Genomic DNA, 21,131 nt, shown 5'->3' on the forward strand with positions numbered 1-21,131 from the left:
TACCCAAGGCATCTTGCTGTAAGCCAAGTTTAATGACTGCTGGGGAGGTCCTGCAAAAGGGCACGAAGACAGAGCCTCAAACTCTAAAAAAACCAAAAATACCATCACAAACTTCTGCTGCAGCTCAAGGACCCAGCCTGGAGAACAAAAACCAGCAGAACTGGCAGCCAGAAAAACGCGATGGCACAAACCACCCCGAGCAAGGCAAGGGCTGCCCTTTTGTTTATGAGGCATCTAGAACATCTGGGGCGTGACTTGACTCTGGGTTCATGTACGGATGTACCACCACACTAATTCTAGCCAGGAGGGGTGCCTCAAATTTGTATTTGTCATCTATATTCTCTGGAGAGCAGCCTGGACACCATCAGATCCAGTACCATCCGTCACACAGGCAGAAGAATCAGAAAACACAGTACTAATAATGAGAGACTACTCACCATCGGTGCTCCACGGTGACCTATGATGGCTGGCTTTGGTCCCAGAGCCTTCTTCTCCATTATGCAAGGGGATGAGATGGTGAGGGGGACGAGGTAAAGTGCAACTACAACTGCGAGGTATGCAGTGAACATCAGCATCTGAGAAGCTGAGACGGAAAAGAGAGAGAAAGAGCTGGAAAAAATGTTGGTCCAGACCTCCTCACACCACAGGAGCAAAGTCAAGACACCTTCGTCTTCCTCCAGAGGGAAGACTGGCCTACAGCCGTTGACCCTAGTACAACAGCAGAAGTCTGTGTTTAGAGAAAAACATATTCTACCTAAAAAAAAAAAATATCTCTTAGAGCTGCTCAAGTCCTGAGGGAGGTCTTCACTTCATTTTGTAACGTAAGTTAAGTGAATTGCTTAAAGTCCCAGCAATGTAGCCCCAAACACTGCTGATTTCCAGCCCTTTGGGAGGGACAGCACCAAATCTTGCCCTGCCTGACAGCAGAAACAGATCCCCAGTTAAATGTATCTACAAATAAGTCACAGCATCATGTCAGTGCATTAAATATCACCTGGGTTTACATCACTTGCGTTTACACTGGTGGTTCACCAACACCGCCCGTTTCAGCCAGGGTAAGGCCACTTTAACTGCTTCTGCACCAGGGATTTGTGCCAGCCAGAACCGAGTTAATTTGCTGGAATGTTTTACTGATTAAGTTGGACACGTTTAAATAAATCCTTGGGTTATGATGGTGCTGGACTCCCCAGGGTCTCTGCAAGCAACAGTACTACAGGACTGGCGAACGCAGCACAGAGGATGCCGGCTGTGGCGCTTGGGGCCAGAGGAGCAGTCCGGCCTCCCACGCCACGCCTCAGCCACCCACCTCTGGCTACCAGCGACTTCTCACAAAGTCCAAAATACCCGGGAATCTTTCAAAGGCGCTGGCAGCACAACAGAAATATCCCTTGCTCCCAGCAGACACATATGCCTCGCAAAGAACAACAGGCACCTTTGAACTCCTGAGCTATTTGGAGTCACTTGAAACCTCAGATACCAAAGCGTAAGACTTTTTTTCTTTTTTTTTTTAAATTATTATTTATTTTTCAAACTCATTAAGGCTTTGGAACTCAAGGGAGAACCTCCAAAAAAACCCTTTAAAACAAATATTTACCATGGACACAAGATGGAGAAGGTGCGTGGTTTTTTTTTAGGGGAAGGACAGAACAGCCCAGCTCTGGTCCTGACCACAACTGATCTGGTTTCACACATAAACAAACTGCTTTTTGCTTCCAGCATCCAATAGCCTCATTCAAACATGTTCCTACAAGCCAGAAAGTAACGGTAGTAACTTTGCCAGCTAATATTTCCTCCTCTCTGGAAGGGATATCCATCACCCACAGAGCACTCAAGGAACAGAATGGCATCTTGCTCAGTGAGCTCACGCTGTGTCCCGCACCATAAAGGTACAATGCCCTGGAGTTGTGAGTTACCAGCACCAAACCCTCCAGACAGGCACAGGACGTTATCCTGACCCAATTCTCGCTCACCCCAGGAACAACACGCACCAACCAGGCTTTGAGGATCAACTAATTGTTGGCAAAGTCTCAGGCTGCGCAAAGAATCTGGTCCCTTCCTCCCTGGTGCTGCATTTAGGGATTAAGCAGCTCCGACTCAAGCTGAAGGCAAGCACCACGTGAAATGCATGGGCTTCCAAATATCATGGGATTGCACCCACAAGGAAAGGACACCTTGGCATGGGTCACAGACCATGTTAAAATGGAACCAGAGGCCTTACCCAGCCATGCGTACGGGTACCAAGACCATGCACAAAACCCCCCCAAAATGAAATACGTGCGTGAAATACAAGCGACGTACATACTGTTCAATTTGAGGTTGGAGAGTCTGTATGGAAGCAGCTCTCCTGGTGACCAGCCAAGCCAAGCAAGTAAGACAGATAAAGCTCCCACTTTCTACAACATGACAACACCAACGACAACATTTAGACACAAGCCTTCCTTCTCCCTTCCTCCTGCTCTTCGTGACCACACCAGCCCGGTTCAGGCTCCTGGCAGAGTATGTTTCTCACACTGTCGTTTGATACTCAAGGCTTCCAGGGATGCTTTGAGTCCAATGTTTTCCATCTGACCTCAGAAACAAGCTTTGAAAACAAGCTACTACCTTTTAAAACACCATAGGTATTCAAGAAACTTCTATTCACCGAGTTTGGAAAAAGTAGCAAAAGAGGAACAACAACAAAAAAAAAAGCTAAATTTGCTCAGTAAAAAAAGCCAGTTGCTGAAGATTACCTCGAAAATGACACGAACAGATTGTTGCACCAATGACTGCAGCTGCACTGGTTATTTCCGAAAGATTATTATTAGTGACTGAAATCTTATTTTCCCATTACAAGCGACTATAAGGTCTCACAGAGATTTCAGTTCTTCTCCATTTTTAACCCCGCCAAGTCAATATATCAGTACCAAAAAGTCTGTAAACTCCTCCAGGTGAGATACCTTTCACAAGTCAAATGACCCCAAAATAACTTCAAGATACAATGGTATAGGAAACATGAATGTTTTTCCTAAAAAAAAAACCACCCAACCAAACAAAAAACCCCAACCAAGGAGCAGAAAAAGAAGGAAAACAGCTTCCTGGCTTATTAAAAAACAAGCAAACAAACAAGCCATTTTCAGGGAACTCAGCTGCAAGAGCAAAAGTAGGAGGAATTCAGAAGGAGCACATGCAGTCTCTGCCCTAGGCATAACCACAAATCCTCCCTCAACTGGCAGCCTAATTACATGCTGGAACATATTTAAGAAGAACCAGGTACAGCTTTATTGACATATTTATAAATTCAGGCAGAGCAATTCTTCCTTTGAAATGCCTCTCTGGATATCAAAATCTTTCCATCTTCAGAGACTGTTTCTTAACTCCCACTTCTGGGAAGTCTTTCGCAAGTGCTGCCAAATCCTTCCAGGGCTTGTATTTTGCTGCAGGTTAAATACCAATTAAAATAATTTTTCTGGAGCTGGCACAAATGTCTGAGAACATCCATGAATGCCCTGAAGAAAAACACTTCTGAGGGCACTGAAGGACCAAATTGTTTCACAGGAAAACCTGGAGGAACAGCTCAGGTTTGGGAGAGCCACTAGCAACGAGGTGGGACAGGGGAGATGCACGGGAGAGCTTATTTCAGTGGACAGGACCATCAACAAGAGCAGCTGGGTTCAGTGTGTCCTTCCCCACCGTGCTCCCTTAGACCTCGGACCATGTCTCAACGTGCATTTAAGGAAGCACCTAACCATCAGGGGACCAGCTCTCTACTGAGCCCTCTAGGTGCCACTGCAACAAGCCCATGAAGGCTTTCAAAAGCCCAGATACACCTAGAAAAGGAGGTGAACAAGAGCCAAGGAGATGGGGAAGGGAGAGGTGCTTACAAGAACCAGAGAAGAACACAACGCATTAGCTGTGGAGGGTGCATTTAAGTTTTCCAAAGCAGACTGACAGAAATCTGGATGCTTTTGTTCACTGCCTCGTTGAAAACAGCCTTTTCACCTCCAACCACGAAGTAGCAGCCAGGGGATCTGGATGCAGCCCCAGGCCAGATTCACCCACTCTGGTTTCAGCCAGGTTACTCCAGGAGAGCCTCCACTTCCCCACCGTGGCTGAGCTGGAGGCTGCTGAGCTCAGGGAAGGAACCAGAACTGCCTCCTGCCAGCTGGTTCCCAACAGGAGGACCCAACAGCCCCCCACCAGCCCCAGACCACCACGCAAGGACACGAGTAGTACTCACTGGTTTTCTCCATCCGTGCAAACTGCCCCGCTACCAACCATGACAGGGCCGTGACCGCCGCAAGCGCTCCTATGTGCAAGAAAGGGGCTGTGGCCTGCAGGACACAAGAACAGGAGAGGAAAAAACAGTAACAAACGCCCCAGCACCTTGCAAATTCATTGATCTTGCAGGCTCCACAGTGCACCAGACCACTGTTTCCAGTGGTATTTCACACCACTTGTACATCAAGCTCCTGAGTCTATTTTGACCGTCTCTTCTTTCAAACCCTCCCGTTGCCTTCCACACTCAGGACACTATGAAGATAAATCAGGAAAGCTCTAAACCCCCTCTTGGGGAAGAGCTCACCCAATAGCACAGACATTTGGAAGAGGCCTGCTTAGACACAGGCAAATTCAAGTAAGGCTCTTGGTGCCATGAAGTTCTAAATTTCTTGCAGTCCAGTTGAACACTGGTCAACGGCTCGATGCCCAGATGGAGATCAGTGACAAGTGGTGTCCCTCAGGGGTCCATATTGGGACCAGTGCTGCCTAATATCTTCATCAGTGACATAGACAGTGGGACCAAGTGGACCCTCAGCAAATTTACAGACCCCAAGCTGTGTGGTGGGGTCAACATGCCTGAGGGAGAGGATGCCATCCAGAGAGACGTGGACAAGATCAGGAAGTGGGCCCCCGTGAACCTCATGAGGTTCAACAAGGCCAAGTGCAAGGTCCTGGTCTCCACACAGCCTGTGGGATGAAGGGATGGAGATCAGTCCTGCAGAGGAGGACTTGGGGGTGCTGGTGGATGAAAGACTAAATATGAGCCGGCAACGTGCGCTGGCAGCCCAGAAAGCCAACGGCCTCCTGGGCTGCACCCAGAGCAGCGTGGCCAGCAGGGCGAGGGATTCTGCCCCTCTGCTCCGCTCTGGTGAGACCCCCCTGCAGGGCTGCGTCCAGCTCTGGGGGCACCAGCACAAGACAGACACGGACCTGCTGGAGCGGGTCCAGAGGAGGCCACGAAGATGCTGAGGGGCTGGAGCAGCTCCCTGTGAGGACAGGCTGAGAGTTGGGGGTGTTCAGCCTGGAGGAGAGAAGGCTCCGGGGGGACCTTATTGTGGCCTTTCAATACTTAAAGGTGGGGACAGACTTTTTAGTAGGACCTGTAGTGATAGGGCAAGGGGTAACTGTTTTGAACTAAAAGAGGGGAGATTCAGACTAGATATAAGAAGACATTTTTCACAATGTGGCTGGTGGAACACTGGCACAGGCTGCCCAGAGAGGTGGTGGATGCCCCACCCCTGGGAACATTCAAGGTCAGGCTGGACGGGGCTCTGAGCAACCTGATCTGGTGGAAAACAGCCCTGCTCACTGCAGGGGGGCTGGAACAGATGGCCTTTAAGGTCCCTTCCCACCCAAACTGTTCCATGACTCTCTGAACACACTGGACTGTGTATCAACATGAGAGAAAGTTTGAGATGGCTCCTCTGAGTCACACTTCTGTTCTCCAACTGCCTGCCTAAAGCTTTAAAAAGCAAGAAAAAGGGAAGCACTTCTGAGAAATGTTAGTCACTTGTGTGAATGCTATTTTTTTCCTCCCAGTATTTGCGTATATTTGCATACTCCCAAATATACAGCAGTGATCACCAATAAAACCTCTCCAGCCTTTCATGGGCAAAGTAGTTTTTGGACCCCTTTTTGAGGAAGAGGGAAAAAAAGGAAGAGAGAGCAGGTCTATGAATAAATTAAAAGTTTCTAACTATTTTCCTCTAATAGTTATAGAGCCCTGCAGCACACGACAAGGCTCTTTTACAACAGGACAAGAGCACAGAAGTCGCATTCTTTTTTAGATATATGTAAGTTTATGTGCAATGTAAAAACAGACACAGACTACTTTTCCCTAGCACTGGGAAGAGCACAATGCTCCAGGTCTGGAGACCAACATACAGAGCATTTCTAGCCAAACCAAGAGGAGGAATTGCTGTCTCCTCCAGCAACTATGAGTCACACCCAACCTCAGTATTTTCCACTTCAAACTCTGCAGCCAAGCCCTAGAGTTTAAAGGAAAGAGCCCAGGAGATGGAGACAAAGTGATACAGTGGCCTTGAGGACATCACGGGAGTTTTGCTGTCTATTTTCTCATTCCCAAGATTTCAATGTTGGGAGTGACAAAGACAGGGTTTTATACAGTAGAAAGACACAAAGTCTATGACACGTAGCTGCATTGGCCCCTTTCCCCACCCAGAGAAGCATCCTTGTAGACAACTTACTTGCAATGAAATAAATACCATCTCCCATTCGTCGTCCCAAAGCTGTGCTATTGATGACATGGTCACCACGGTAGTTATCAAGGTTGTCATCAGGCCAATCTGCAACAAATACGAGAGGTTTTTACCTACTGGAGCATATCATCATCATACAAGCTTTACAGATTGGGAAACGGAGAAAGAAAACTTTTGTGGGTACCGAAAGGTCCAAAACAAATAGCCTTAGGACTCATAAGGAAAGAGGTTGGGTTTGTGTGCTGTCCCAGCATAACCTCCCCTTTTCCCCCCACTGTAGATAAACAACACTGGACTAAATAGTCCCAGGAACACATGTCTCATGGATGACCTCTCACTCTCTTCCCACAGTGGCCAAAGGTATGGAAAGATGAGGTGACTTGCTTTGCCAACAAACTGGATCAAAACCAGATTAAATGGAAGTTGGGTTCTGCCAGGCAACTTCAGGAGGTGATCCCAGACTGTCCTAGCCCTGCTGCAACAGCCTGTGATGCACCAGTGCTATGGGAGGTTGGTGGACTTTCCTCGACTTGACTGTCCAACATCTCTGTTCGGACATGAACCCCAACAGACATCAAAAATTGCACTTCAGTAAAGGGTGAACGTGTGTGCAAGCAAGGCTATGCAGCCCCATCACTAAGCAATCATCTTGAGATGGTTCAAGTACAACTTTGTGCGTGGACATGACTTCACCAGGGTCTGAAATGGCAACAACTGGGCAGTCAGCATCCAAGCCATGTTGACAGAGCAGTTATAACAGCTACTGTGTCTTGAGAAGAGGCTCTGGATGAGACAGCAGCTGAACTGAGATGGCAGACCAAGACTCTGTCCATCAGCCACCTCCCCAAAGCCTCCCTCTCCCTCCCCATGGAAGCACACAGAAGTCTGAGCAGAGCGGTCAAAAAGAAGACGTCACCTCCACTTTGAAGGTAAGAAGTTCAAACCATCAAAAACTGCCATAGAAGTAACTCTAGCTGTAAAATTTGGGCTATCAAAAAATAGTTCTCCATTCTCTGCCTCTCCATCTGGCATCTCAGTCTCTGCTGTTCCACACACCCGCCAGATTCAAAGGATGCCTTGAAGCCATGTACTGTCCAGATCTGAAATCTGTGTAGGAGACGTGGGCAGAAAAGGCCAGCTGATACTGGACTGACCATCTAGGATGCACAGGACGCCTCCTCTAGACCGATTTCAGGTTTACTTAATACCTTAGACAAGCGATGCAAGTGGACAACTGCACTTTGCCGTTGGGCCTTGCACACAGGGGTCACTCTGCTCCCCCATCCTGCAGTCAGATCTCTGGGCCACCTGCCAGAGCGGAACACCCGCACGCAACCTGCATTGAACCTACTTTTGATCCATTTTATACCCCCCTCAAAAGCTGAACTCCAAATTCAGCAGCAACAGAAGGCTTTGTCAATTAGATTCCTTCAGCACACCCCTAATTCCCCTTGGTGTCGCTGCCCTGAGCAGCACAGAGGTGTGTCAGGACACAAGTGTATCTCCATTCCATCATTTCCTCCTGCCATCATCTCCAACTTGGCTTATAATCCTCAGCTCTTTTTGCAGGCTTACAAGAAAATTGGGAGGAATCTTGCAGTTTGCACATACCAGCCTTTCCCACGTGCTTTGATCTATATTTAAAGGTAACTCAGCACAGTTGCAGAAAAGAAAATACTAACTTATTCCAGTCTCTTATCTCAACCTCCTTAGAAAGCTGAGGGAGGTGTGGGGAAGGGAAGAGAGACACACATCTGAGTTGTAATGAAAGGTGGACTTTTTTGGAAGAAGGGAAGGAAGGGTGGGTTTCTGTAGGCAAGAACTAACTGATCTCCACCAACACATTCCTCTTCTGGACTTACTCATCCAAACCCACCAGCCACCTGCAGCGTGTCTGAAAAATACCATTTCCCCCAGTGATGAAACATATGTTATATTCAAGAATCGACGATTTATTTTCCAGCAGCAGCTAAGATGGCCCCCACCCCCTCTTTGCAATGCATCTCCTCCTCCCAAGGAAGTATAATTTCTGTAGTTTGTAGGAAAAAAGAGAGAGCACGAGGAGGTCTGTGCTCTCCCTGTCCTGCGGGGTAGTACATCTGTTCAGGCTCTGATCCTGGAAGACCTTGTCATGTGCAGGGCAATCCACTTCAGGAGGAGCTGTGTATAGGCAGATTCAGGACTGGCCCCTTAATTACCTGTTAGCAGATTGCCAGTTACACTCGAATCCTGCCAAGACATTTTCTTTGGCGCTGTCTCTCCCCACAGCTTGCTACATAACCTTCCTCTCCCCTTCTGCGCTCCAAACATCTTCCAAGCATCTTCATACATTTCACAGCAATTTTTCAAACTGCCTTACGTACAAACCAGGACCTCCTTGGGTTCCAGCAGACCACAACCTGCACATTGCACGCTCCCAGTTTTAACACCTACATCTCCTCACATGGTTTTTCCAGTCAGTTCCTCCAAGCACATCCTGAACAGCTTCACATCCGCTCAGTCCCTCCTCCAGGGCTGAGTTCAGCACAGAAAGGAGCACCAGAGAGGTTCACAATGGAGTACTGCGCTGAGCAGAGACTAAAGTCAGGCTGCTCCGATGATCTCGTGTTTCTCAGTCTCCAGAAGTGGGCCCTCTGTCAGCAGAGACCCCAAAGCATTTCACCAAAGTCTTTGTCCCCCGGCTTTGACTGCCCCTACTGTGCAATTTGCTCAGTCCTCCAAGATGGGAACACATGCAGCACAGACATCTATTTCTGTTCTTCCCAAAAAGACCATAACAGGGACCGCCACGTACACCACCTGCTCCTCAGACTCCCGTTTTATTGAAATCCTGCTCGCTTCCAAGCTGAGAAGAGTCACTTACCTTGTGAAGCCAGTGCAGGTTCATTTGCTGTCCCACGGCTATGTGACATAGTGCTAGTATCTGGAAGGAACAAATCAAGAGTCACACACAAGCAACTTTTAAGTGTTTGAACATGCAGGAACACATCACCATCCAAAGAGATAACCAAACAGGCAGGGGCAGAAAGCAGGGCTGGCGTGAGGATGGGCCAGCAGACACCACCTAGCTCAGTTGTACAAACAGATCCTCTCCAAAGCCAAAGATGTGGAGGGGAAGACTTTGGCCTCCAAGAGGCAGCGAGTTGAGAGTCTGGTCCGTGGGTGCACGGCTCCCGGCACCGCACGAAGCGGTGCCTACATGGCGCCAGGTACCAGCATCTCCCTGAATGGACACCACCTCGAAGGTCCCAGCACCCTGGGATGAGGGGAAACAACTTTCACTTGTGACTGGCAGATACACTGAAGAGGAAACTGGGCCATACTTCGGGGAACAAGAGCTCTATTTCTCCTCAGGCCAACTGCACCACCAGTATCGGGGGGGGGGGTTGTGTCTTACGCTCTTGATCATCTGAGGTCAAAGACCAGGCATTTTTTCACTTTGCATTTATTTTAGGCAGCTTAACGCTAAGACAGAGAGAGGAAGAGAGAAATCACTTCTGAAAGGAAAATTGCTCAAGTTGTAGGTGGGCTGAGAAGTTCATGACCTTTTTAGAACCAACGCACAAACCTCTAGGAAATGGCATTTTGTTCTACTCACCAACAACACCGTAATGTACGTAAAGCCAGCAGCAGTTGTTACAAGAATTGGAACGGACCAGTCGCTCCAATATCCCATTCGGTTATATAAAAACCTGAAAGATAAGTGTGAAGTACAGATGAAGGAGAGATTCAACATCATAGCAACTTCACTAGGATTAGACAAAACTTTAGAAAATTTAGTCTTTCCGTCCCCACTGTGCAGACAAGAGATAGGCAGCAAAAAGCACATGTCACACTGAAACAAAACCCAGTGTTTGTGCTTTGATCTCTCACGGGAAATTAACTCTGCAAAGAGGAATCGGACAATTATGTCAAACAGAGCAACAACGTTACATTGGGGAAAAAAACAAAAAGAAATCATATAGGACCCGGGCTTGAGCTTTCCAAAAAAAAAAACATTCCCTACAAACAAGAGAAAAGCATCCCCACGTGTGTTGGTGTTTCCCTAAACAATAGATCCAACACTGTCCCACATGCTCATAGACTAATAAATACCATATAGAGATAGTACCGAGGATTAGTGTTGCTGTGCATAGCTGTGCTGTATCACAGCATCACAGAAGGATTTGGGCTGGAAGAGACCTTAAAAACCATCTAGTCCGACCCCCTGCCACGGGCAGTGACATGTCCCACCAGACCAGGTTGCTCCCAGCCCCATCCAGCCTGGCCTTGAGCCCTGCCAGGGAGGGGGCAGCCACAGCTGCTCTGGGCAACCTGGGCCAGGGTCTCACCATCCTCACAGGGAAGAGCTTCTTCCTTACATCTAGGTACCTATCCTATATACTCAAGGCACAAACTCTTTGCAGAGGAACAAGGTGATAGAAGTTGTTTGGTCTCCTGTACTTATTGGAGACAGTGTCTCTTATTCCAACAGGCTGTAGAAAAGATCCAATCCTGCAAGAGGGGAGACTGTCAGGAATTTGTCTCGGGACTTCCCAAAATGGGGCTGGCCACTGAACGTCAACCTTTTGACCTTCTCATCTTCACCTGACTGAAGGGCTGGTCTGCCCAGGCTGAAGGATGCCTGTGGAGTCTTTTTGGCTCAGTGGGTTCTCTTCTCCTGGTCCTTCCAGTTAACTTAAAGCTCTAAGTAAGGGATGTGCCATTCAGTGGGTCTGTGGTCCACCCCTGGCAAGGGGCAGCAGCAATGTCCTGATGCGCTGGAGGATCAGAGCAGGGACTGAAGCAAGGTTAGAGCAGTACTGAGGTACAGGTGACATCCATAGGTCTATCTCCAAAGCATGTACCTCCAAAACAGCTTCTTTGCTTCCCCTAGGCCATCACTCATGAACAAATTCCCCGGTTTCCCTGCACACACGCAGAACAGTTACCGCCTTGTCAAGACGTAGCAGCACAAAAGCACCGAAGCCAAATATTTTCTCTATAGGCTGCTGCTCACAGCACTGCTCTGGGAACAGAGAAACCCAGTTCACTCCCCACCTGAGCTTTTGGGACTGCAGTACTCTTCCCCCACCACCTCTCCAACCAACAGGCAAAGGCGTAGGCTGCATCCTCCTGCTGGAACTAATTCTTTTTCCCTCCTTTCCTCTATTTAGCCAGGTATCCTCCCCACTCTCAGCTACCTCGTTTTCCAACCCTGTTTTTTCAGAAGGCAGACTCAGCTCAGCATCCTGCCTCTCCTCATCACTTCCATGGAGCCGATGGACAGCGAAAGCTCTGTGAACAGGAGCACTAGGCAAAGCAGACCATTTTTCACAGCAGCACCACTGTCCTTTGTGCCTAGCGTTGGGTCTCAAACGTCAAATCTGCATTTAAATAGCAATATATTTCCCAGTAAAATTGTCCTGGAGTTGGATTAGAGAGTCAAAGCACATTACAACAAAGCCACAGCAAGACAGAAGACAGACTCAGTCAACTACCTTCTCTGGCCAGAAATGCAGAAGAGCACCCAGGCCCCACCACACCAGGAGAGAGGCAGCCAAATCCCAGAACCTTTCTTGCAACTTCTGAGAGTTCAAGCCTGACCTGGATTGAAACTTCTTCCAGTGGATTTCTTAGAAAAAAAACACCACTAGGTTGACTTGGATTGGGGCTAACTTTATCTCCACGCAAATCCTCTAGTACAGGAAGGGCGAGGTGGTTATGGGGTGGATGATGCAGCAGGACCGCTCACACACCCCCAGCAGAAACACAAGCTCTGGAGCAGCACCTGGCTGCTGCGATCTCCTGTGTGCCTCTGAACACAAGGACCGCATGAAACCCACCCTGACTCGCCGATCTCTGGATTGAGTCCTGCTGAAGAGAAGCTGCTGGGTTCAGGACACACCTGAGCAGAGACTCCAGAAGGCTGAGTTAAGACAGACCTCACGGTAGTAAAGGATCTCAGAACACAGTAGACATTGGGCTTCTCCAGCATCTGAAAATGGGGGGCTCAAGTCAAACGGTCCCACTAGTCTTCTTCAGCCTCACTCATCAGCTCAGCGAACTGGCCAAGGTGAGCACCCGGGTGTTTTGTTGCCTATTTCGGTTACAGCAGACACAAGTGCTGCATGCAGGCAGGTCAAAGACTCAACCTCCTTCCTACCACTCAAACCCAGTATCATTCACCAGTCAAAAACTCAGGTCTGGCAACTGCCCCATCTATCCTGTCCAGGAGTAAAGCTCACGCGTAGGATCTGGAGAGCAAACCCTTGGGCTCAAACAAACATAACCCATGTCCAGGTTCTGCCTAGGGATGCAAAGAGCCATAACCAAAGCGATCTGGATGGATTCAGACATGCTGCTAGTAAAAAAAGAGGGAAGAAAGAAAAGGCTCCTGTGAAGTCTTTGCTCATGCCACCACCAAGAGCTTCCTTAGCTCAGCTTCAGTACATTTAAGTTTTCTCTCTGATGTCCTTTCAAGTGGTCCTCTGTCAGCGTCAGGTCTTCACTTGATGTGCAAATGACTGTTTTAAAACGCTGTTTCCGTAGTTACGGACTAGATGAGCCTTCTCCAACACTAAGGAAGAAAAAATTTGCTACACAGACGTGCATTTATAGTCCTGCTCCAGAGGGAACACAGCCAGGTTCACAAGTTACAGCACATCCCACATTCTTCATTACCCAGTGTTGAGCTTTCTGCTGCAGTACATAACTTGCACACAGGAGATCTGAAGTGTAATTCAATTAAGTGTAGACACAAAAAAGGGAAATGCCTGCAGCAATAAATTAAAAAAATATTTACTTAAATTTAAGAGGCACAAAGCCCTTTTGCTGACAAGGACCTCATTGCATATTCAGCCTTGCAGAAAGGGGTTAAAAGCCTAGAGCAACGCATGCCGGGCTATAATTCCGCCTTGGCTTTCCAAAGCCCATTTCAATCCCAGAAGAGTCCCTTAAGTCCTTACAAGCTTAAAGGCCAAATCACCACACGTATGTGGGTAAACCCTACTGCTGCCACAATTTAATGAGGTCAGTTTGGTTTTACATAGATAAGTGCATCCATTGCTGGAGCCCGAACACGCTGCCTGAACCGCAGGCAGGGTACGCTGTGCTCATCTGTAGCTTTCCCCGTACCTCTTGAGTCACTTCTGGCACCTGCTCAGCGGCATCTAGCAAAGCTCTGCACATCTTGGTTAAGAACTGAAGAACATCCTAAAAGAATTCAGGTTCCAAGTGCCATTTTTAGCCAACAGAACACAGAAAAGAGGGATTGCAGCGCATCATGGTTTCAACTAGAACGATGAGGCTTTCCATTAGCATGCTAATAACTTTGCCAAGAAGGACCTGGAGTTATGGAGGACACGAGGCTGAAGGAGCCAACAGGGTACGTAAGTTGAACTACTGGGGGGCGTCAAGAGAGGTGTCGCCAGCAGACCAAGGGAAGATGCTCAGCACTGGCGAGGTGGCACCAGCACCGCAGTGCCCTGGTTTGGGTCTCCCAGTTCAAGGAGGATGCGGAGGGGGTCCAATGCAGAACTACCAAACCAAGGTGGTGGGGCACCTGGGAAACACAGCTCCCTAGGAAAGCATCAGGAAGCTGGGCTTGTTCAGTCTCACGGAGAAGAGACTGTGAGATGATCTAATTGCTGCCTACGCTGTCTGACAGACAGCTATGGAGATGATGAAACCAAACGCTTCAGGAGTGACAGACACTGTCACAAGGGGAAATGGCCCTTAGAGGTTTGGGTAGGAAAAATCTCCTCGCAGAGGGTGGTGCAGTGCTGGAACAAGTCCCAGAGAGGGGGGGAAAGTCTTCATCCTTGGGGTTTCAAGACTTCAGTCAGCCTGGTCTACTGCTGGCAACAGTCCTCCTTTGAGAAGCTGGTTGGACAGACGTCTCAGGTCTTTCTCCACCTGCTGTGGTGGGACAGGTCAAAGAAGTTCAGTGGGGTTGCCTGCAGGTGACATGAGGAAGGAGGGCTCACAAGTACAAGCCTCAGAGGGCAGGAACAAGCCTAGCAGCTCATCACACCAACGTGACAGCAATTCTTTGTCCCAGCGTCTCCAGGGAGCCCCTGCCAGTAGCTTGGTGTGCTAGGTCCTGTGCGGAGATGGCATTTGCCCCGAAGAACCCTTCCTCTAGTCTGAGGGAGGTTGTGGCTTGCAAATAAATCAGTGGAGCAGAGAGGAAGGCAACAGGAACCAGTATCAAAGATACCTTGTCCACAAACTTGGCCCAGAAGCGATAGCCACTGAGGAACAGCAAAGATGGGGTTTCTATGAGCCAGGACCCCACTGTATCTCATCAGCAACAGACTCACAGCCCTGCTGGGAACAAAACGGTGCTTTCATCACCTTTACACCCCCCGTCTGGCTGAAAACTGTTCTGTTTTAATGGAGCCCACGCTTCTGCGCTGGGAGGGAAGAGGGCCAGGCTCCGCCTGAACGGACCCAGCGGAAATTGTTTCCTCTCTGCCTCGAACCAGCATCGCTGTAATTAAAACCTCGCCCCACGTTCTCATCCTCCCTCCCAGCCTTTCTGCAGCATTTCAGGCTGTTTTTCGGAAACCCTGCTCTCCTCCTCAACCACTGGTGCCAGCGCGTGGAGCAGGAGTCTAACCGGGGTTACAGCACGTACAAAGCACCGACCCGTTTTCAGCACTGAATGGCAACGCTCGAACAGACGTAGCTCTGCTGTTTTGCACCCAGAGAGCCTCTTCCACGACTGCCGTGCACAAGAGGGCTTGCTTTTCCAGTGCTGGCAATCCACAAGTGCTTCCAGCACCCTGTGCACGCCAGGTGGCACGGCAGGGGAAGGGGCTTCGGTCTGCAGGTGGCACGTAGGCATCTGAAAGCCCAAATACCTCTTGCAAACAGAGCAGACCTGCACATCTCCTCCCGTTCCTGCAGGAACATTCGGGGACCCAAAACCTCGCAGCACTGCAGCTGCAGTGCCCATTCACAGCGTTCCCAGGGCTTCGCTTCATCTCTGCATGATTTTTTTTTTTTTAAGCCCTTCCTCAACTGGGAGCCAAGGCAGATTTGGCTTTGCACTGAAGCAGACTAGGAGCATTCACACCCTTTACTGAAGGTATAAACCGAAAGAAACAGAAGTTCCAAAATACCCTTTTTAAAAAAGGCATTTTTTTCATCCTAGTGTTATAAATAATCAAGAGCAACGGTGACAGTTTCAGTTCCCAGTGTGGGACTGAGCAAGGAGAAAAAACACAGTCCTGGAAGGAGACGGTTTATGCCATTAAATTAGTAAACACTCTCCCTCACACAACTTCAGCATCTAAAGCAGGTGATTTATCTAAGGGATCAACTACCCACTGCATTTTAAAATACAGTTTACATATTATCTTTGACAAGAAGTTGATGTCAAAGCAGTTTGATTAGAAGGGAGTCCAACTTACTGTCAAAATGTTTTGAGATGCTGCTGAGATAGCAAAAGGGAGAATAATTTCCAGCACTCGGGGGGAGCTGGCAACACCCCAAACTCCTCAGCGTATCCCACTGGAAATCCTGTTTTCAGCTCCTTCCAATTTTGCAAACATTTCCACACCCGTGTCTGCTTCAGGCTGAAGTTTTGTCTTTGAGGTTTTCCAGGAAGTTGCAGCCAAATTGCTCAGCCACTTCCAAAACCAGCCAACCATAGAAACAAACAAAAAACCACCAGGAAAAAGCTTCTACATGATTTCAGCACCATCTTTGGTTCTTGCATGCTGTTCACCAGGGAGCACACCTACCCCAGGCTCTGTTATAGCCACACAATGGAAACGTGAGGACACATCACACCTATCAGCGAAGACAGGCAGAAGAAGCTCTCCTTCACTCCCACTTCCCACCTTGCCTTCCTTTCACTGTCATAGCAAGTCCACCTGAAGGACACAAAGGAGTCCAACCCGGTGCCAAACAGCCCTCAGAGGCATGTGATGGCAGCGAAATGTGTTAACGGTTTGCCCCTCCGCCACGGGGAAACTCCACTCACCAGTTGATTTCATTGTAGTCATTGCGAACTTCCCACCAGAAGTAAAACCAGACCAGGGTCAGGAAGAAGGATGAGGTGAGGATGAGGAACCAGAGGCGCTCCCACTGCGGATGGAAAGAAGTCAGCGTTAATACTATCCCGTTTCAGGGCCAGGGCCCCGTCCTGTCCCACATCTCATCCAGAAGCTGTTGGTGGTGTAACTGGAAGTTTCCGAGGGCAGATTTCAGATCTTTTGCTCCTGGGGGAGATGGGAGATGCAACCCTACTCCCCAGCTCTGGACAGAGGGATCGCTTGTGTAGATCCATCTTATGTAGGGCTGGGACAGCATTCCTCCAGCTCTCAGGACACGCGGAATGAGGGAGCCTTTCTGGATACAGAGCTGGATTTTTGTTTGGTTGGGGTGGGGTTATTTTTGTTCGTTTGGGATATTTTTTTTTGTCGCAATTGTTTAATTAACTCCTCTATTGGTATGTGAGAGGCGCAACCTGGCATTTTACTCTCCCCGTGGGTTCAGCCTAAATGACCCAGTAGTTACCACGTGGCAAAGACTACACAGCAGGTTAGGGATGCCACTGCTTCCCACGCATAGGAACCCTTACTCCTTCCCCCAGGGTACTCAGATCCTGCACAGCCAAACCACCCACCCACGACATTTATACACACACACACACCCCCCCCATATGCAAGTGTTTTGCAAATAATATGGCAGGAGGAGAGATCACGCCAGCATCGGATGAAAGAGATTTGCACTGACATTCTGTTTTAATGAATGTTTCGAATAATACTCCACAGCACAAACATACACCACCACCACCCCTCCCCAAAAAAAAATCCCTAAAACATCTGTTCAGTGCCTCGCTCCAATAGCATGGGTAAAATCCTAAACCACGACGACATCCATGCAGGGAACAGTGTTGCAAGAAAACTGTCCCTAACCAGTACCATTCCCACGTGCTCCTTGTCAGTTTTACTCCATACGTGTTTCTGTTTCAACCAGCATCCACAGTCTGTTCGGAACAACAGTCTGAAGTAAATTCTTTATGGAAAATATTCAAATGAATCCTCTCTTCCTAAATTGAGCAAGAAAGGATGAAAATTGAAAAAGTGTATGAGCAACTCTACTACTATAATTTCCTTCTGGACTCTGAGCACAAAGTTAACTTCTTGAGAATGCCCTTTCCTCTAGTGAACTGTCTCATGGCTTTTCAATTATGCAAAACAATATAACCAATATAAACACTGTTTTGGTGATAGAAGCAGCACTGCTATTCTTTGCCTTCCTTTTCCACCTTAAGAGCCGAAGCTATTTACTTAACTGTGTATTGACTGTTTTTCATCATGCATCACCCTGGATACCAATCTGGTGACACAGCTTCTCCTTGTATGCGCCATCTTAGAAAAAGTGCCAACAGAAAAAGGAAGCAACAAAACCAGTTGGAATTATTTAAATTTTGCTGCACCAAAAATGATTTTTTTCTGCTAGAAATTCCCAATTCTTGGCTGGGGTTATGGTTATGTCGTGGTTTGAGCCCACCCAGCTGGCAAAGCCCCCCACAGCCTCTCACGCCCCCCTACCCCGTCCCCTTAGGATTGGGAAGGACAAAAGACACCTAAAAGGCCCGAGACCCAGGACAGGGAGGGCTCACTCCCCAGCCATGGGCACGGGCACGGACGGACTCAGCTTGGGGAAAACACCACCAATTTCAGTTCAACACCAGCACGGACAACGAGAAATACAACCAGGTCTGGCCAACACACCTCCCCCCACCCCTCCCGGGCCCGGCTCTGCTCCCTCTTCCCCCGGCAGCGCAGGGGCAGCAATGGGGGTCCCAGCCCGCCCGGCACAAGGGGTCTCCCCGCTCCCTCCCCTCAGGGAGAGGGGCCCTCGCAGCCTCCCCTGCCCCAGCGCGGGTCCCTCCCGGGGCTGCCGCCCTCCCAGCCACGGGCTGCCCCGGAGCCACGGCCGCCTTCGGGCCCGCTCCCTGCTCCGGCCCGGGGCCCTCCGCAGCCGCAGGCCGCCCTCCGGGCCACCGCCGATGGCCGCGGGCCACAGGGCCTCAGCCGCCATCTTCCCGCAGGGGAGCCCTGGCTGCGGCACAGCCCCCCTCTCCGTCCTGGGGGTCCGCAGGGCTGTTTCTCTCACATCTCCCCTCCAAAAGAACTCCCCCAACAGGTTTTTCCCCTCTTGAATACGGTTATTCACAGAGGCGCCATTGGCCTGGCCTTGGCCAGAGGTGGGTCGGAATTGGAGCCGGGGGAGCTTCTCGAAGCCTCTGACAGGAGCCACCTCTGTAGCCCCCTCCCCAGCTACCAAAACCCCACCAGGCACCAACCCACCAGATATTAAAACATTTTTTTCAACTCAGCACAAATTTGTTAGCCAACTTCTATCCAACCTCAGCAGCAGCCTATGCCTAAGTCCCCTGAGGGGGTTTGTGTTCCAGACAGAGGGACCAGAAGGAGGTGCGAAGGGACTTCTACACAGCAACTCCCGAGTACACTCATGTACCCGTGCCCAGACTGCACCTCCATGAGCTTGAAGATTATAATCTCTCCACCTCATGCACAGGTCTGCACGTATATGCACAGGTGAGCTCCTGGAGGGAAAGCACTGAGGCTGGAATGGGGGTTTTCCTCAAAACACCCCACCTTTTGCAGCAGGATGCCAGCCACAGCATCTACGTCAGCTCCATAACCAACACCAGCCTTTCCCCGCTCCCAAATGTGCCAGCAGGGCTGCAAAACCTCTCCGCAATGAACCTCCTTCACACACACCGACCACCACTGCACAGCCAAGCCAACCCTTTCCAGCCAAGAAGTTTCAGATTAAAACTCACTCATGGAACATCTGGATTACATAAACACCCAAACCAAAACCCACTCGCACCTTCACTCCATCCCACCAAAATTCCCCAGGAGGAAGCAATTGCTGACCCTTTCAGCAGGCTGACTATTTTCTCCTGGATGCCTTTCAGTCTGCAGATCTCCAAGCTTTGAAACCTCCCTTTCCCTAATGTTTCCTCACCATTTGGGTCTAACACCTCCTTGCACCTGTCAGCAACACTGCTGAACCTGTTAACTGGAGAAGATTTTGCAAGGCACGTGAAGTTTAAACTACCTCAAGTGTTGAGGAATAACATTGCTACAAAAAAATAATCCTCCAGCTCTTTAAAGGTTGTTATGGGATAAGCTTGGGCAGTATTCATGCACTGGATGGCACTTGTTTGATAAAGAAGCCAAGGAAATTTTTCAGAATATGTTTGGCCTTTTTTTTCCATATTTTTTTTTCCCCCCTCTCATTTACATGCAAGTAGCATAGCTTGTGTCAAGCTCTCCAAAAGCTATTTGTGGTCTGTCCTTGGTGGTGCACTTGCCAGATATATTTGCCTGGCTGATTTTGTGAAAACCCAGTCAAATTCTTCAAGGGTTGGCATACTTCAGTGAGTTCAAGCACAGTTCTGGGTGGGCTTTTAGAAGAACAGGGAACATCTTCGCAGCACTACTGATGCTATTCAGCACAAACTGAACCAAAATCTGAACCTACATGAATCTGACTCGTGTGCACGATATATTAGATTTAGCCCAGGTCCTGTACAACTTCCCTCCAGCAGCCCCTCATCAGAAGAGCTTTACAGGCCCCTGCTTTGCAAGCTCCCACATGCTTTAAAGCAAGGTGAAATCTGCAACGTGCAACAGCTTCAAGCCTCTACTGCCAAAAATAAAGACTGAAAATCATGTCATCCCAATCACTCAATCACAGCCGCAAGTGGGTGGAGGAAACAGTGACACTTCACCTACAGAAACTCAGGCAGAACCACTAGAAAGTTTGAAGGTGCTTGATAAAACATCCCTATTCTCAGCTCCATGAGATTTTATAAGAATGTCAGCACTGACATTTTTGGTAGTTCTTCTAGAAAACCTCCCCCCCCCCCCCCCCTTCACTTTCTCCTCCTTCACACTGGGATAAGATGGACCTGCTCACTAGTTACCAATTACTTTCACTAAGCTTAAACACTCAGTATTGTCCTGCAAATGAACCTGACCAAGCACATCTGCATTAACACCTTCATTCCTATCAGGAGGCATTTTGGAAGTAGCTCACCACTTTGTCCTGCTTTCTGTGCTCTGGTTCACATCGCTAAAGGGCTTTGGGTGAAGCAAAACCAGAAGATGTGCCCCAGGAGTGAACCCAGTGCACCTCAACAATCAATGGGCAGTCAGTCCACAGGACCAGATTGGAGCTAGTCCTAAGTGACCACACCTCCAAAACGCTTGGCCATGAATGTCAGGATCTCAGCACCCCCTATCTCCTTCCACAAACCTCTTCTCTTGGGCCACACTACTCACTAATGCGAATGTAGCCATGATGTCTTACAGAATGGCACAGAGCAATGTTAACCTCATTATACCAACATTTCATTTTAAAGGAAAGCAATAAATGAAGAGTTACATTTTTCTTCCAGCTAAATGGCCAGAGTTAACCTCAAAAACTGCAGTTAACCTCAAAAAAAGCCAACTGGTACACGGACAGAGTCTTTGCAGAGCACACCCACCGAGATGGCCACAGCCAAAAGAAGGCTGGAGGGAGTATCGATTAAAATAAGAGAAGTGGCTTTGAAGTGAGAATATTTAAAAGGGTCAGGCACAGGTTGAAAATTTTGCACTGCAGAAGCACTTTCAA

General features: G+C 48.8%; 1 protein-coding gene across 2 annotated transcripts in view; it reads right to left on the reverse strand.

The window, feature by feature from the left end:
* Nucleotides 1–21,131, reverse strand: part of GDPD5 (glycerophosphodiester phosphodiesterase domain containing 5) — a 106,256-nt gene that overhangs the window by 29,733 nt on the left and 55,392 nt on the right. For both annotated transcript variants that reach the window (XM_086481587.1, XM_086481588.1), the window contains exons 2-7: nucleotides 16,450–16,553; nucleotides 10,075–10,168; nucleotides 9,340–9,399; nucleotides 6,465–6,563; nucleotides 4,217–4,310; nucleotides 438–583 (exon numbers count right to left, since the gene is read on the reverse strand). In XM_086481587.1, coding sequence (XP_086337713.1) covers nucleotides 438–583; nucleotides 4,217–4,310; nucleotides 6,465–6,563; nucleotides 9,340–9,399; nucleotides 10,075–10,168; nucleotides 16,450–16,553 — 597 coding nt within the window. The remainder of the gene's footprint in view (nucleotides 1–437; nucleotides 584–4,216; nucleotides 4,311–6,464; nucleotides 6,564–9,339; nucleotides 9,400–10,074; nucleotides 10,169–16,449; nucleotides 16,554–21,131) is intronic.

This window comes from Leptosomus discolor, chromosome 1 (assembly GCF_034619465.1).
Source record: "Leptosomus discolor isolate bLepDis1 chromosome 1, bLepDis1.hap2, whole genome shotgun sequence".
Taxonomy (NCBI): Eukaryota; Metazoa; Chordata; class Aves; order Leptosomiformes; family Leptosomidae; genus Leptosomus; species Leptosomus discolor.